The sequence below is a fragment of the Rhipicephalus microplus genome, chromosome 8, assembly GCF_043290135.1.
Source record: "Rhipicephalus microplus isolate Deutch F79 chromosome 8, USDA_Rmic, whole genome shotgun sequence".
Classification (NCBI taxonomy): Eukaryota; Metazoa; Arthropoda; class Arachnida; order Ixodida; family Ixodidae; genus Rhipicephalus; species Rhipicephalus microplus.
The window spans coordinates 35,002,159-35,019,344 of record NC_134707.1 but is presented as its reverse complement, the minus strand read 5'-3'; the positions used below and the strand labels follow the sequence as shown (position 1 = coordinate 35,019,344).

General features: G+C 43.9%; 2 protein-coding genes across 2 annotated transcripts in view; one reads left to right on the top strand and one right to left on the bottom strand.

The window, feature by feature from the left end:
* The window catches only part of LOC119187091 (rab-like protein 2A), a 290,773-nt gene that overhangs the window by 200,773 nt on the left and 72,814 nt on the right, over nucleotides 1–17,186 (bottom strand). The gene's annotated exons all lie outside the window — the stretch shown is intronic.
* The window catches only part of LOC142769141 (uncharacterized), a 39,783-nt gene that overhangs the window by 13,010 nt on the left and 9,587 nt on the right, over nucleotides 1–17,186 (top strand). The window contains exons 3-4 of the mRNA XM_075872093.1: nucleotides 12,898–12,930; nucleotides 16,759–16,803. Of these exons, the coding sequence (XP_075728208.1) occupies nucleotides 12,898–12,930; nucleotides 16,759–16,803 (78 nt within the window). The remainder of the gene's footprint in view (nucleotides 1–12,897; nucleotides 12,931–16,758; nucleotides 16,804–17,186) is intronic.

Below are 17,186 nucleotides of genomic sequence, written 5' to 3'. Positions count from 1 at the left end.
GGGATTGTTACGACGGCATTTTAGGTTTTTGGAGAGTGTTCCAGGACACAAGTGTAAAAGATGACACAACACGTCTGTGATGAAACAGTATAATCAGGTTTTCTATGTTCCAGTCAATATGGCAAACTGCGCTATACCAAAAAAAAATCATTTGGCCGGGCTGGTGACAAGAGGACCGCCAGACACACGGGCATACATCAGTCACATGCCTTTCTATAGCAGCACCTAATTTTCTTGTCACGCTTCAGCGTGCTTCGCTCAGCACTCCTGGCACCCATGTATTTTCATGCTTTCGACAAGCAAGAAACTTTTTCTGAAGCATGACATGCACAAACATATAAATGCAAGTACGCGGTGCACCATTGGAAGAACTGCGGGTTAATCTAAGCACTTTGGTTCCTCGAACGCCCATCTGTACTCTGTGAACGAAAGTATACCAAGCGGGGTATTTTAGGGGGAATATGCTCCTGCTCTACTCCAGTGGCCTCACTGCGACTGGAATGTACCGGAGAATATGCATTCATTTTCCACCATTTTTCTCCGGTGGCTGCCGAATGGAGGGAAACTGGACAAATTCCCTCATTATTCTCTGGTGGGTGTTTCGCAAATAGTGTGGTGCATCACTCAGTAGCTGTCATTGGGTGCTGGGGGAGTAACCTAAGTAATTTTGCCGGGCTGCCCTACAAATCAACATGGCGAGGCTAAGCTGGTGCACTGAGGATTGCATGAAGCTTTCAGCCGCATTCGGAAAAAAAGATATTGATCTGTGCATGCTATAGACGTCACAAGCGACTACAAGCATCGTCGACAAAAGGGAATTCAAGAAACCTTAATCTTGTGATGGTTCGGTACAGCGAATGACACTTTGTGATCTCGTGAGCAGAGAGCAGGTGGTCGCTGGTGTGACGCGAATTCGGTGAGTGATCTCTGTTGGAGTTATCTTTGTTATTCTCATCAAGAAGTGCCAAGATTGGGTAATGTTGTTTTGATAACCAAGTAGGTTATCAAGAATAGTGCAGTTAAACAGATTGGCACTAAAAAAAGTCAGCGGAAATTACGATAGTGCGTTGTTTACGCCACGTGCTTTTCTTAAAAGGGGACTAACACCTTTTTCGAAAGTAATTTTATTCTCTGTCATGCATATCTTCTGCATCCAGAGATGGCTGTATTCAAGTGGGGCGTTCAGAAAATGCTAATAAAATATTTTATTAGGAGCGAAGCTCCTTAAGGCATGGGTCAGCCGCCCTTGATTTACGTAGTTACCGAGCTGTATGTAGCCACCTCTAGTTTAGTTCCTCGAGTGTTCACTAGATGGCGGTACTTGTAGTTGATGAAAAGATGCGAGATGTTGTAAAACTAGATGTCGGTACTTGTAGTTGATGATGAAAGATGAGAGATGTTAATAGGAATGATGTGACATATGCGGCGTGTAATTGGCGGAAGGCAATCGTTCGGCGACGTACGCTAGGGGGCGCGGTGTAATAAAACCCGTTCGCTGTTGGCGCACGCTCGGAGTGTTTCACTCTTAATTGTGGGGCGATGCGAGACGTTAATAGGAATGATGTCACATATGGCGCGTATAATTGGTGGAAGGCAATGGTTCGGCGACGTAAGCTAAGGGGCGCGATGTAATAAAAACCAATCTGGCACACGTTTTGTATTTCCTTTCCGCCCTTGCGTCACTTTGCGCTGAATAATACGTAACATCTTACTAACAAGGCGGAATTTCTTCCCTTGTGCACTTCATCTTTTGAAGAAACGTTGCGTCCCACCACCTCTTACGTGACTAGGAAGCAATCATCCTTTGCACACTCCCTCCTCCATGTGCACGGCTATGCGCAAGCACACGAAGTTTTAAGCTAAATCATTTTTTCGCCATGTAGTTGCACTTGGTTCCACAGCAAACTTTTCAAGGGAGTCGGACATTGCACTAACCTATACTGCTCCATCAAGTGGCGCCAAGTCTTGTAAAGCTCCACAGCCTGGCTTGTATCTTGTGCTCGCTTGTGGTGCTCGCTTGCGCTGACAAGAACGGATGCATCAGCATATATTCCTACTGAAACGTTCCGTATGCGATTTCCAATTATTCCGTATGTTTCAGTGAGCATTTCACGTAAATATATGAAAATATATGGTAAACATATGTATTCTGTACGGAAACATACTGAATTATGGGACTCGCATGCGGAACGTTTCAGTTGCCGGTCTATATCTCACCGAAGTAAGACATGTGCACACTTGCACTAGCTTATGCTGGCTCTGTTTGCGTATAATGGTCAACGAGCAGGTCCTCAGAGACTGTGAGAGTTCACAAATTGCATAACTCAACATCAGACGTAGATTTCAGTTGAATATGCTGTTGAAAAAATTTAAGTCTCTCAGCACTCTTGCGTCAACGAAGGGCTTCTGCAGTTCGAAATACCAAAGAAGTGTGGAGCTCCCAAGCGAACTTTAGGAGCATTCTCTCGAGAGGGTTAAACGACACCCCAATGACTGCACCATGCAGTCGTTTTCTTTTTTGGCTGTGATATGCTTAGTCTGAACTGGTTTGCAAGAAATGAACACAGCACTGATTTTCCTGTTTCCAGCACCTGTGAGCAAACTGGACCCTTTTTCGCACAATAAGTCTGATTTATTTTCACAAAAATACGTTGCAAGTCACCCTTTAAATAACAGCCCGCCACACACACATATCACCTTCGCGAGGTTTTCTGTATTCACGTAGGCTAGCTAAACGTTATTGTCTGAATTTCCTTGTTGAATATTTCTCTGTTTCACCAGCATCTAACACTCCTCAGTGTTAATGTAGTACATGAGTGTCTTAAGATTGTTGGCTAGGAGCCTCGTGGGCTCGGAATGTACTTCTGTAAAACTGAGCATCACAAAACTGGCAATACATTAAAAAAGGGTACCTTGTCTTCTGCCAGAAAAAAATCTATTATGAATCGCCTGAGTGACCTTTCATTTATTCAAGGATGCACTCAATTCGTGATAGCAGCAGGGCGCCCACTCTTAATGTCATTCTTCACCCATACGTTGCTTTCAGCTTTACGCTGAAAGCAACGTATGCCTTTGAACCAACTGTCTTAAGTAGGTAAGTAAGTAAATAAGTAAGTAAGTAAGTAAGTAAGTAAGTAAGTAAGTAAGTTATTATTCCTATTCCCTTTTTACACAGGGCAGGCATTTCATGCGCCACAGGAATAAAATTCGTAATAAATTAATATTTGGACAGTTGTTCGTACACTAAGCAGGCGTCACAGTAGTTTCCTCTATGCGCACACACACACACTCACACACACACACACACACACACACACACACACACACACACACACACACACACACGAGCGCCCAATGGTTTGGTGAAAGTCGAGCCGAGCCAAGACAAGCCGTGTTTCGCTACCACACCATTCACTTTCTTTAAATCTGGATGTTTACGTGTTAGATCACTTTAGTTTGCCCCGACTCATCGAAACCGGGCTATGGGTCACTGGTGCGCGGGGTTGAAGAAGAGTAGGGTGTGTGGCGTGTTTCTCTGGCCGGTGTGTTTTAGGCCCTTCTGTTCAGCCACTCCCAGCGTAGCAGGAGAGTCTTCGTAGAATTCACCAGATCGAAATGGGTTTCATCTGTATGGCCCCCCAGTCCCAAAAGTTCCGGCAGACTTGGCAAGGTGCGGGGCACATCGTGCAGACGCAGGCAAGCCTGTAGAACACGGGCGATTGTTTCTTCGGCTGCTCCACACTGGCGGCACGTCGGGTTGGAGTCAAAGAGTTCATGGCGTCGTTGTTGAGTCGCCAGAGAACCGGAGCGAGCTTGGAACAGTAGTGCACTTGATTTGTCTCCTTTGTAATGAGGTTCGGTGCCCGGTGCCAATTTGTATGAAGCGTAACACGATAGGCTGCGTCTCTTGGTGACAGCTTTACGCCAGTTGTCCGTGCTGATCTGGGTAACCCATTCGCTCACTTTCTGGTGCAATTCACTTTCTGTTTTGGTTTGTTGGAGCCTTGGGTTTTGATTCAAATTTCGATTCTAATGTTGAAAGTCGTTGCATCCAGAGAGTTCTAATGCCTTTGTATCGCAGGTATAGGCACATCCGTCTGCTGAAATTGGTTTCTGGCTTGAATTCCAGTCTGCTCATGTACTGGAATTTCATTCTTGCCTCCCGAATTTAGAAACGTGACCACCCCATTTCACCTTTTTATGGCGGCACTTGGTGTGCAGAAATTTTCTCCAGCAACCACCGTCCCAGTTCGTTTTGATGTCTGTTTAAGCACTTCATGGTTTAAGTTGGGTATGTGAGTGTGTCTATATCATACGTTGTCACTGGCACAGCGAGCGTTTTCCACAAAACTCGACCAACAGAGTACGGGTTGTATGGGTGTCGGGAAAGATGCCACACCCTACCTTTTAGGCGGTTAAATTTTTTTGTGACCAATTCGGATTGTTGTTGCAGGTAATCTTTTTTGTCCGATATTTTCATTCTGAGGTATCTGTAAGTTGTTGTCTTCTTTATACTGTTTCCTTGCAGTGTGAATGTCACTTCGTCATAGTCTGAGTTCAGGTTTTTGTACGTTTGACGACAGGTGGCAGCGCACTGCAAGTGATTTGCCTGTATACCGTCAATATTTGACAACCACACGACGTAACTTTTCATTGGACACCAGCTCCTTTCGCCATCAATGGTAACCAGAATTTCGACGACACAGCTAAAGATGCTGACAAAATTAGTGACATGACATATATTTTACTAGAATAGATGCGACGCACCAGCAGAGAATGATTTGCGCGCGCATGATTTCTCAGGGTCTATATGACAAATGCTTGAATTTCTACAGGCCGGTCTCCACCGCCTGGATCCAGCCCTGCAACTACTATTCAATTTTGCCTACGCTGATCTGAGATGACCCTTCTCTGCTGCATGTGGCTTGAGGTGTCTTTTACGAACACCCTTGCTTGTCCCATCAAAGGATTCCACGGTGTGGCATGCAGTGTTGTGCTGTTGCCACTACGGAATTGGAATACCTTTGTAAGGAATCCACAATTTTGTGACCCCGGAAGTGAATGGTAATGAAACAAGAACCACACTTGGAGGAAGAAAATTGGAATGGAGTTGAGCACCCTTTCCATAGAACTGTAATTACGTCTTGTTTCGAGAAATATAGCACACTTTTGTTAACCTTCCTGCCTTCTCCCTTTTGTTGCTTCCTCCTTCATCATCATGTCGTTTTTCTAACTTCAGACATTCGTAAGTCAGGGCACATAATTTGGCATTAAAACAGTATTTTTTCAATGGCTTGGCTTATTTGAAATGATGTGCATTTATGAGCAACCCACCGACTACATGTAATTCGGTCGTTGTATATCAGCTGAGTTGCTTCAACGTCTGTCTTTATTTTTCGCGAAACAGCGGCTCTATGCTATTAGTATCGTAAGGTGGTCTGACGCCACCATGCAGCGTCATACCCATCTTGCGCCTCACGCTTTGTTTTATTGCAATAGCAACTATATGGACACTCTCCACTGGATTTTGCCACCAGCGTGGGCGTCGGCGTAGATGTCATGCACCGTATTTGCATACGTGTCTATATAAATGAAAACGCAAGAAAGAAAAAAGATTCTGAAAAAGACACCGGTGCGCGGAATCGAACGTGCAATCTCCGAGCAGTGAATGCGAGGGGTTAGCCACAAAGCTACAGAAAAGCACGCCGTCGAGCGCTCAAACGGCAGGCTATATATGTATATATATATATATATATCACTTACCGCTGCTGATGGGCATCTTGTGTGGGAGTTATCGCGTTTTCAGCATTAACAGAAAGATGGCGCAGTGAACGCGTGGTGGCGCGCGCCCTTATCTCCCACGCGTACTTTGCCTTGCGGAAGGGAGTGGGTGGTCGTGAAGCTCATGAACGCACACTCGCGCGCCCTTATCTCATGGTTCGCAGCATCCTATGTCTTGGCTGCCCTTAAACTTCCACCGGAACGATTCTGTTGTAGTTACCTGGTGCACAGAGGTCACTGCAGTCATTCACAATCTCCGTTTGCAAAAAGAGCGCGCTTTTCAGACACAGTGCAGTAACACTTTAGACGCTTATTCGCGTCCATCTATACCTGTTAGTACGATTCCTGCTTTATTTTAGCGTGAGAAACACGGGGCACGTTCAGATCTGCGTGTTATTTTGCGCGTGAATTCCAATTTGTTGCTATCGCAATCATTGCTTCGCCTTTGCAGCAGAGCTGTGACTTTTTCACTCGCCGGCGCTTCAGTCATCAGCTGTGTCCCCATCTTTTCGTTCAATGTTTTTGCTCCATTCGCCATCAGCGACTTGGCCGCATAGTCAAAAACGTGTTTGTCTAAGTTGTGTTGCGTGTAGACGCTGACACGACGCTTGTGTTTACTGCAATATTTCGTATTGTAGCTTGCGCACCGTCTCACCTCATACTTGTCCTCTCTTCAACATTTTGAAGTACTGTCCCTCCTCTCAAAACACATGGGCGCCTTTGTAACATGGTACCATGTTTCGCATGCTTTTGCAGATCTTGGATGGATGGATGTGTGACAACTTTACTATTCCGCCAGGTATAGAGGCTCCCTACTCCCCGTCTCCGACATAGGTCATGGTGACCGGCACCTCCGCGATTAGAAGCTGGCGAAGAGGTTCCTACTCCTCACAGCATTTTCTGCCAGGCAGATGGCTTGTTGCTGTGAAACAGGGTCCTCGCTTCACAGCAGGGCTTCCCAGGCCTCTCTACAAATTATATTTGATTTATTGCATGTGGAGCAATCACAATCTCATATTATGTCTTCGAGGGTCTCTCTCGCCCTACAGTGCCTGTATCTATCGTTTTGCCTGTCATCTTTTTCACCATGATATGCCCAGACCGGGTTTATGAAATTGCCAGCTTGGAAGTGCCGCCGCGCAACTGCATCCCTATTGTCCAGGCTTTCATCCGCTGATGCCACTACTCTCCTAAGTAGCCCATAATTATGAACAATTTAGGTGCAATTTTGTAGATGTTTATCTATGTTATGGCAGTTGAGCGGCTTTACAGTCACCCGGAAGTATAGAGCTCAAGCTAGCTCGTGGGCCACCTCGTTGCCAGGAATGAATGTGTGTGCTTGGGTGCAAAATATGCTAATTTTCATTTTTAGACGTTTAGCGGAGATAACTATCACGGCTTTGGGTGAGATCATACTTTTACCGCAATTCGAGAAAGCCATTTTGCTATCGCTGATTATAAAATGAGCTTCTGTTCCAACGCCAGCGAACGCTATCGCAGCTTCTTCACCCGTTTTTTTTTTGTTGTTGTTGTTGTGGCTTCCAGTGCTGGCGGCCGATATCGGAGCACGCTGTTCGTCAACTACCGAGGCGATCGCCGCACCTAATTTGGCACTTGCCGCGTCCACGTATGCAACCAGATGGGATCCATTGATCCAAAGCGTTAGGTTATAGTTGGTGCTCTCTTTTCCCTCGTCTCTGCCTGGAATATGGGATGAATCTTTTATGGAAGGAGGAAAATATTTAGTTTTTCTCGGCAGTCTTTATGATGTTTTATTTGCCTCGTGGTCCCTATTGGTCTGCATGCCTACCATATTGAGGATTGCTCTGCCAGTGGTCGGTCACCTTAGTCAATTCAGCTGTGAAATTCCGACAGCCGCCTCCTTTTTATTCCAGATATTGTGAAATCTCATAGAGAGAGGCTTCTCTATGGAGCTGTTTTTTGTTAAACCTAAAGCCCTTTTCATGCATTGTCGAATAAACGAGTCTATTTTTTTCTATGCAGACCTGATGTCCGAGAAAGGCGTGGCATAGCACACACAGCTTATTACGTTTGCTTGGGTTAGTTCGAGCAAGCTTCTTTCCTTCAAGCCGCGTCCTTTCAGCGCAACTCTTTTAAATAATCCAAGGGTTTGCGTGGCAAATCCAAGAAGTGTTATAATTATGCCATCATTATGTACATTTTTTTTGAATGAATAGTCCTAAGATTCTTATCTGGTTCGCTTTTGGGATGGGCTTCTCCTCTATTTCAATGTTGAATGCGTATCTGTGCTTACAACGGGGTGATTTTGGGTTGTAGACGAAGAGTTCCGATTTTCGCGGTGAGCATCAAAGACCCCTGCTGGCCACACAGTTCACCGCAGTGTCCGCCGCCACCTCCAGGCGCTTCTCAATGCTCGCATCGCTCCCCTGGTTAGTCCACCTTGAGGGCGATGTCACCCGCATACATACTAAATTTTAGCCCCTCTATTTTGTAAAAAGCATCATAGAGGCCTTTCATGGCCATATGGAAGAGAAATGGAGAGAAAACGAGTCATGCGGTGTACCCCTACCTAAATATATTGGTGGTTATCCCATGTTTGGTTATGGAACTTCAGGTAGGCAGTTCTGTTTGACAAAAAGTCCTTAATGTAACCGTATGATCGTGCAACTATGTCAATTTCTTAAAGCTCTTAACCCATCTGATGACGTCAGCTGTATAGGGTGTTTCTTTTAAGCTCCATAAAACTACCAACATGCATTTTCTGCGTTCAAAATTTTCAGAAATGGAACAGAAGTGCCCGGCCATTCCCGAATCGGCAATGGGCCAAGTTTTTTTTATTTCCTTTAATTTCAACGAATAGAATCATGACAAAAGTTACTTCACTGAAAAAAAAATGTAGACGCCCATTACGCATTAGTGGTGGCATGTGAGCATTGCGCCACAGATAGAACCATTGAACATTTTTAACCTCAATGCCCTCAGTGCAGCTCTTGAGACATCCCATCACAGCTGAGTTTGTGCTCATCGACGACCATCCGTTTTCTGGAAAATCAAATTTGTTATGCCGGAAAGATCGAGCTTCACGCCAGAAAGCAACGAAGGCGCTGTTGAGTCTCTGCGAGTGACCAGAATCGTTGAGCGATTGTGACACTCTTGTGTGCTTGTGTGTGTGTTTTTGTTTCCCTCCCTTTCTTCCTCATTTCAATAATGATTACTTTTTGGTCTCTCTTACCCCTTTTTCAAGGCATGGAAGCAAACGAGAGATTCGTTTTGCAGTTAACTACCCTGCCTTTTTCCATACCATCTATTTTTCTCTCTCTCGACCGCTTTGAGAGCCGACTATTATCTTCTCCCAGTTGTTAACATGGTAACGAAGTGCGTGGGACAGCAGTGTTGTTGAAAAAAAGACATATTGCTGACAAAGACTTTTCACTGTATGTAGAAGGCTGTGAAAGTACCGAGTTAGCAGAACAATGAAAGATCGGCGAGTAACTCACGAGGAGCAACTTGCACTTCATGTACCCTCGTGCGTTCATATTTTTTGTTCAAATTGGCAAGTCTTTATGATTGTATCTAAATCATAACCTACTCTACTGAGATAAATAAAAGAGCATCGTTTTTTTTTTTGTGTACCGCGATTCTGCTCGATATGGGGCAGTTGCTTGCCACCAACATGCTCGAACTACACGGGTGAAGTGAAACAATTCGAGTGATCAAACGTTGATTTTCATCGCTCTAACTTTGCATGACTACAGTCAACTGCACTGAGCTAACTTCACCTGCAGTTAAGCGGTGCCTTCAGATGATTTTCAAGAACTTCAGATTTTCCGATAGAAGTTCTAAAATGATGCCTCTGTGTTCTTTTCGATGTGCTTGTTTCGATCGTGCTGACCAAACTTGCAAGATCTGAGTGTGCTGCATTCATGCACCACGTTCAGAACATTGCTGTGGCCATATCTCCACCTCTAAGCATGTGCCCGCATGAAGCATGCTTCAGTACGGCGGAGAGAATTATGTCCCTCAGGGCTCAGCCAATAAATATGTTTCTAGCAACATGAAGATAGATAGATATCCATTTCCTATCGCCTTATATAGCAATCACTTCAAAAAGGTGCCCATTAAGTGCTGCATACGCATTTTGCAATTATTTTTTTACTGAACTTAGTATTGACCACCTCGTTCTTCCACAATGAGCTGTAAGGAGAGTATAGAGAAATGAGCTAAAAAAGGCAATTGCTCTTCCTTGACCCTATTTCTATAATATTCAGTTGCAGAGAATGCACACCTTTTTATCATTAAATAAATGCGGCGTGGCCTACGGCCAAGAGGTGGTGGTGAAAATAGTGTCATGACAAATTGAAGGTTTCGACCAAGTTATTGCGAATAACTTCACTTAGTTGTCAAACGAACATCAATAGGGTTACCTGATGAGGCGGATAAATGTCCCGCAGTAGTGTGGGCTCACTGAGCTCTAAAAATAGCTCCAATACGTAAAAGTTGGGAAGGGGCGAAGCGTGCATTGTGCACCGACTTTCCCACATCAAAATATTTGCTCTTTACTTGAAACTTGTCCCCTAACTCACAATCACTTTCTAGATGTGTTTCAAGAACTTGTATTTAAAATAAATGTCTTTCCTATAGAGATGCGTATTTGTATCCCTGCTACTAGATAAGAAACTAGAGCAACTTAGTGAGTTTCGTCGGAAATTCTGACGCCGCTGCTAAGCGAAACATGTTGTTTTGGCTCTAACGGCGTATATTTATATGCGCATAATATGAGCCGGTGGTGAGTAGTAGGTTATACCAAATTTCTGTGGTGCATATCCGTTTATGATTGACTATGCGACGACATTTAGCGCTCACAAAGCGGAACTATACCCTAATTGACTTCATTCTTAAAAGAAAGAGGCCTTGACGCAAGACTCACCTGTCTGGGAGGAATAATGTGTTTTACTTGGAACCACTCACTTATTTTCATCCCAGTATATGCATTGGTTCTCGCACCTTATGTCCGATCCCTCAAAGGAGGTCGGCCCTTCACCTGACATTTAACTAGCTCAAGAATAGGCACATCTATTTGGCGATAGGATTATTTCGTGCGATGATATGACTTTGATTGGAACAAGGATAATATCCGAGCAATCGCACAAATTTTGGCTTTCTTGGACGTCGTAGCGGCCATTTTCTGACATCATGAAGTTATAACTTGCAATCACGTGGCCTTTTGCATTGTTCATATTCACGTCCCCAACAGAGGTCACGTTTGTTGCCTGATGAACCATGAAAAGACTTCGTCAAGCATAAATTTTGATTTGTACCGCAGGCATCAATTTCGTACTTGTAAATCGAAGGCAATGTAGGATCGAGACACTGTAAAGCAGCGTGTGGTTGAGATGTGCTGTACCAAGCGTCATGAAGATCGCAGCTGCGCACAATATTTTAATGAAATAAAAAAAAATGTTAGCAATTACTAGCTGTGTTAGCTTCTCTTTATGACAGCAAAGTGTGGTTTGATATTACAAATATCCACATCTAATGGACATTTTGAAGCACTAGGTATGCATAACAAGCTAGACGAACTTATTGAGGCTCATATGATTGCACAATATGAACGACTATCAAAAATCCACACAGGAAGAACGGTGATGCACAAACTGGGCATCACGTGCACTAGCCAAAGTGCGGATCAATACGATATCTCAATAGAAACCAGAGAGCGCATCATGATACCGCCATCACTCAGAAGCATGCACCCCGAGTATCACCGGGAGCGGAGGAACGCTAGGGCGAAAGCACTACACAAGAAGTTTCAAAACGATGTGAATATGGTCTATGTAGATGCGGCGGAGTATCATGACGGCCGACGGATGGCGTTGGTCACTTCAAATCAAGCGGGCCACCTGCTCGCCAGCAGTTTTATTAAATCACGAAGGTCTGAAATCGCCGAGGAAGCAGCCTCAGCGTTGGCGCTTGCGTCTACAACAGCCAGCGTTATAATCAGCGACTCTAAAACCACAGTTTTTTTTTGCTCAAAGTAGGATCTCGAAAGAGGCGAAAGGAATTTTGACCAACTTTCATGGAGAGCGCAACATGTATGTTATATGGACGCCCATTCACTCTTCCCTTCCGGCCAACGAATCCGCGCACACCTTAGCTGGAGAGTTAGTGAGCCGAGCAGGTGCAGGAATGACGCAAAGCCCACGTGTGGAGAGAGAGCGCATGGTCTCCTACAATGAAATCACTAAACACTACCGATTAGGGAGGCAGCATTATCTCCTCCACATTCCTCAATAAATGAACACCAGGTGACAGCATGGCGCCTGTTACAAACAAGCACATTTCCAAACCCAATTGCTTACAGTAACTGCTATCCCAATGTCTACTCCGACAAATGTAAACTCTGCAATCAGCGGGTGGAGCTGAAACACATTACATGGGCTTGTGCTAAGTTCGTGAAGGGGCCAAAGACCAAATATTTCAACCCACAGCGGTGAGAGACCGCGCTGCTTAACTCAAACATGCAGGACCAGCTACAAGTTATCAGGCAAGCCGAAGATGCCGCTAGGGCCCAAGGACTCTTAGCTGCCATTTAGAGGAGAGGATATAATTCCTCGGACACTTGCCGTTTTGAACAAAGTTGTTTCTCTCTCTATCAAATATATGGTGAGTATGAGCCTTACTCGGCATTCATGCCATCAATGAAAACTAAAACAAGAATACGCATGAAGAAGAACAATTAGTAATTGTAATGGTATAATAAATGCGAGACAAGTAATTTTTCCCAACATTTTTCTTGTAGTAAATATTAGTCAGCAGTATTATTTACCGTTGTCATTGATATCGTAATAAAATATATAAACCAATTACACGTGACATGACTCTAACTATACGATAAATTTTATGACGAAGGCACTCATAAGTTGTCACAAACGTCAATGCTCGATGTTGAATTTGAGAGCATATGGTATTTCTTTCAAAGAATCCAGAAGCGTGGCTTTAGCTGTGAATGTGTGTTATATTTTTTTTTTCTTTTTGCTTTAGGCAAGTTTAGTTGCTTATCATGGTGGTATGCTTTTTTGAGTTCTATAAGCTAAAATAATAATTTCAAATAAGCCCTGTATAACCTACTTACAGATGCTCGGAGGGTTCATGTCAAAGTAAGCTACAGTAAGTACTTTTATAGATCTTTTAAATATTTGACAAAATATATATCTAGGTGCAGGTATATGAGCAAGAAACGTTCTGCAGGACTGGACGGTGACAGCAGGCATATTGTCGTCATATTGACAGGAGGCATATTGACAGCAAGCATATTTCTCCCCAGTGACAAACACTGGGGAGAATTATATTTGTGATTTTTACAGTAGATATTTTCGTTTGAAAGAGTCCGTTAATAATAGTTCAGAGTAACACCGAGTGATTTGGTAAAGTGTTGAAAGACTTATTCACTCAAGCAAATCAATGTGTTTGAGCTGTAGTGGGGAATTCGCAAGGCAATGACTAGTGGGACCATCGCTGAGTGCGAAGTGCGAGCGGGAGCACGAGCTGTAGACGCTGGACTGCCCGAGCATTTGTTTCCGTACCGGCTGTCTGCCTATTACCTGGCGTCGCTAATAAACCCCCTCGCAGAGCTTATAAAAACTGTCAACAAAGGTTGTCCTAGTACTTGATGGAAGGGCGAGACCCGTGGTAAACGCGACGGAATGTGGTTGACGACACTGCGCCCTTGAAATAAAGAACAGCGTTCGCAGCAACGACTCAGCAGCCCACGGCGTCACTAATGATATATAGATTAATTCCGAGAACTCAAGAGCATTCGTAACAAACTTGACCAAATTACGGCTACAGGTGAGACGCTTTCTTTTCGCAATGGGCCATAGCCAATACCAACTTTAGCTCAAATAAGGCTCCATCATCACACTACATACTTTGAACCTTTCTGTGAATACAATGCTAAAACATTAATACTAATAATATTATGCAGTAGAGAAAGAGAGAAAGAGGCAAAGAAAAGGCGCGGAGGTTAACCAGGTTCTACCGAGTTTGTTGCCTTACACTGGCGGAAGGTGAAAGGGGGGAAAAGAAATGAAAGAAAAAAAACAATTAGGAAAGACTACAAGTGATCTGCGCACACATATTACAGTGTTCCCCACGCAAAACTCAGCACTCACAAATGGAAGGTGTTTGAAACCAATTCCTCTGCAGTTGTCTGAGTGAACACTAGAGTTCAAGATGTTCAAAAAAGGCTTGCAAGAACTAGCTCCAAAGAATTCAAAACTTGCCGCCTGCGCCAAGCTGTAGGAGTGGTTATTTCGCTGAGACGAGTGTGCATAGTGATCGTGAGAGACCTCCACAAGGCATCGACTTGTAGGCGGTTATCGTGGAAATTATGCGTGGAAGATGATATACACTGCGGGGCATTCTGCGCCGGCTTTTTATGAGTGCGCAGTGGTTGTAGTGAGGGACACGTGGCATCCGATTGATTGATCAATACTTGATTTGTACGAGTTTAACGTTCCAAAACCACCACCTCCTTATGAGACACGCTGTAGTAGAGGACTCCGGAAATTTTGACCGCCTGGGGTTCTTTAACGTGCACCCAAATCTGAGCACACGGGCCTATGTTCACCTCCATCTAAACTGCAGCCACCGCCACCGGGATTCGATCCCGCGACCTCCGACGTGACACGCAAAATCCGACACTGTTTTCGAAGCCTCTCTACCTTTTCGGCTCTGACGGCGATACACCGAGCGGTGGTGGTGGCAGCATATGAGTGGGAGTGGTAACTGTTGCTCAAATTAAGGTTCATGAACTGCCGGAGAAGAACGCGTTATCTACCATATATACATAAATATATATATATATATATATATATATATATATATATATATATATATATATATATATATATATATAACACATCTGAAAAAATCTAAGGCACCCACCCGAGATTGAAACCAGTAACGCCTCGATTCTAAGCGCGCTCCACTGAGCAACTAGGCCGCACCGCTTAACGTTTCTATATCACTAGCGCCAAGCTATATGTGTACCATTTACAGCAGCTTTACTGTGATTGCACCTGAAAGAAACATCCTTGAACACAGCTCAAAAGTCTCGCTTGTAGTTATGTAGCCATGTACTAATACATTAACCACCAGTTTCATTGCCGAATCTCCTGTGTTGGGTGCGAGCTATATATGAGAGAACAAGCAATTAAACAGGCTTGTCCCACCATCCAGCTGTTTCTGGCATCGACAGCCACACTGCGATGCCTGGGATGACCTGATGTGGATGTTATGGTGAAGTGCGTTGAAACTCTACGTTCCGCTATACCATCACCGGTATCGTCGATATCGACTAACGCCAAGGAAGGAAACGCCGAACAAACGCCGGCAAAAACGCTGTACGTAGTTCAGCCTTTGTGATGCTACCAGATGTTGTGTGAACACTTTCATAACAGCTCCTATAGAATACTAGTTACGTTGAAGCAAGGTGGGCTCTCATACGTGCATTGACATTGGAAGAATGTTCGAGTCTGGTCCGAGAAACAAGGCAGCTCAACACACACTCAACCGTGATCACTAGATTTTGTACGGTTGCTAAGTATGCTATAGTCCTACTTTTTAAAACAGTCCGATGTGTTTCTGTTGCATTCATTGCTTCAGCCTTGTGCTGAAACTGTGAGCTTTTTTTTACTAATGGACACTCTTTTGATGACACTTCATGCGATCCATGGCAGTTGAGACATATCACGGCAGTTCCATGGCATGATTTGGCATTGTGTGGCTCTGGACTACAGGGACAAATTACCACGTTCCTGCCAACTTCACTAGCACGACCCATTTTTTTCTTACATTTATGATACTGAAGCTGCCTCAGAGAAGATGGACGGACCACGTTACGAAAGATACCCAGCTTCATGTGGGATGGCAATGCGTTGCCTTTGAAGACAATCTCTATGTAACGCATGTTACCAAGCCGTGAGACTTGGACGATTTTGATATGGTCACTAACTTTCTTGATAAGCATTGGGAGGTCAGCTGAAGGAATGCACATGTTCGCATCATATATCACACCTAGCACAATGTCATTGCTAAGTGGAATGTGAGGTCGAACTTTGCTACCGTCAAAGACTGACTGTGATTCTGGCCAGAACAGGCAGACATACCTGTATGACTTCGATGACCAAGACACTCTAGTAATTTATCATTTCTGCTCAGAGTAAAATATACAGTATGTATGGGCAAATACAGCCTTATTTGAGTTACTTGCACTTTTCACTTTCGCCCATTTCGAAACAAAGCTCCTCGTGGCGAGTATACCGAAACCTTTACAAAAATACGACCTAAGACGTGTGCTACTTTCAAGTGTACGCTTATTATTAGCCAGTGGTCAAAAACGATGCTCTTCCAGTTTTTGCTGTGACTGTACAGCGCTTCGCGCACAGGGCCGGTGTTTCTTTTTTTCAGATAGACAGCATTTCATAATTTTTGTAATGCTCTAAGCTTCGTTACATACAACGTTAAATATGTTGAAGCGATCCCTTTCTAAACATAGCACCATTATGGTGTCTTTTTGCGCAAGAGCTCCAGTGTAGGTGTGTTTAAAAAAGAAACAAAAAGCAGCGAATTGCTTCGTGGTAGAATACGTACATGGGTCTGGTCCAGACTCCATTCTATCCTATATACTTTCTTCCTAATTAGAATGAAAAAGCGGTTACGAACGACGGTGGATGCGGCGGCGGAATCAAAGTCGACTTTTTCTACCTGATAGAAGCGCTAACTGTAAGGCATTTTTTATGTGACACCTTGATTAAAAGCGGCAGTGTCGTCATACCGTGAGCAGAATCGCGAGATACACCGTTGGAACAGGGGCAAATCTATGTAAAAAAGCATTTTTGTTGTGCAATCTATATTATATATGTCCACAAAAAAGAAAAAAATGATAAGTTGGAAGACATAGAATAGCATAGCAAGTTGCAATGTTTTTTTCAGGCTGTGATGGCGGAAGGGCCCCCAAGACCTGCCACTACCCAAGTTGTAAGTAAAAGTGGTAAAGCACCCTACTCACAAGCAAGGAAAGATGAGTCGACACTTTAACAAAAATTATTTATGTGATTTTAACAGTCTGATTTTCATAAGTAATTTCGGTTTCGCTTCACACTACTGCGCAATTGAAATGCAGCATGGAACTTGTTCTTTGTGACAGTATTGACTGGTAGATCTCCTAGAAGGCGTTTTCGAATCGGAATAGAAACTTGGCTTAATCGTAACCTAAAATTAGAAAGAGCAATTCGCGAAACGTAACATAGGTGAAAAGAACGTACATAAAGATAGTGATGTGGTGCTCAAAGTTAGCATCAATCAGTTTTTATTTCTAAACAAAAACAAAACAAAACATACAAAATCAAGGTCAGACTTCC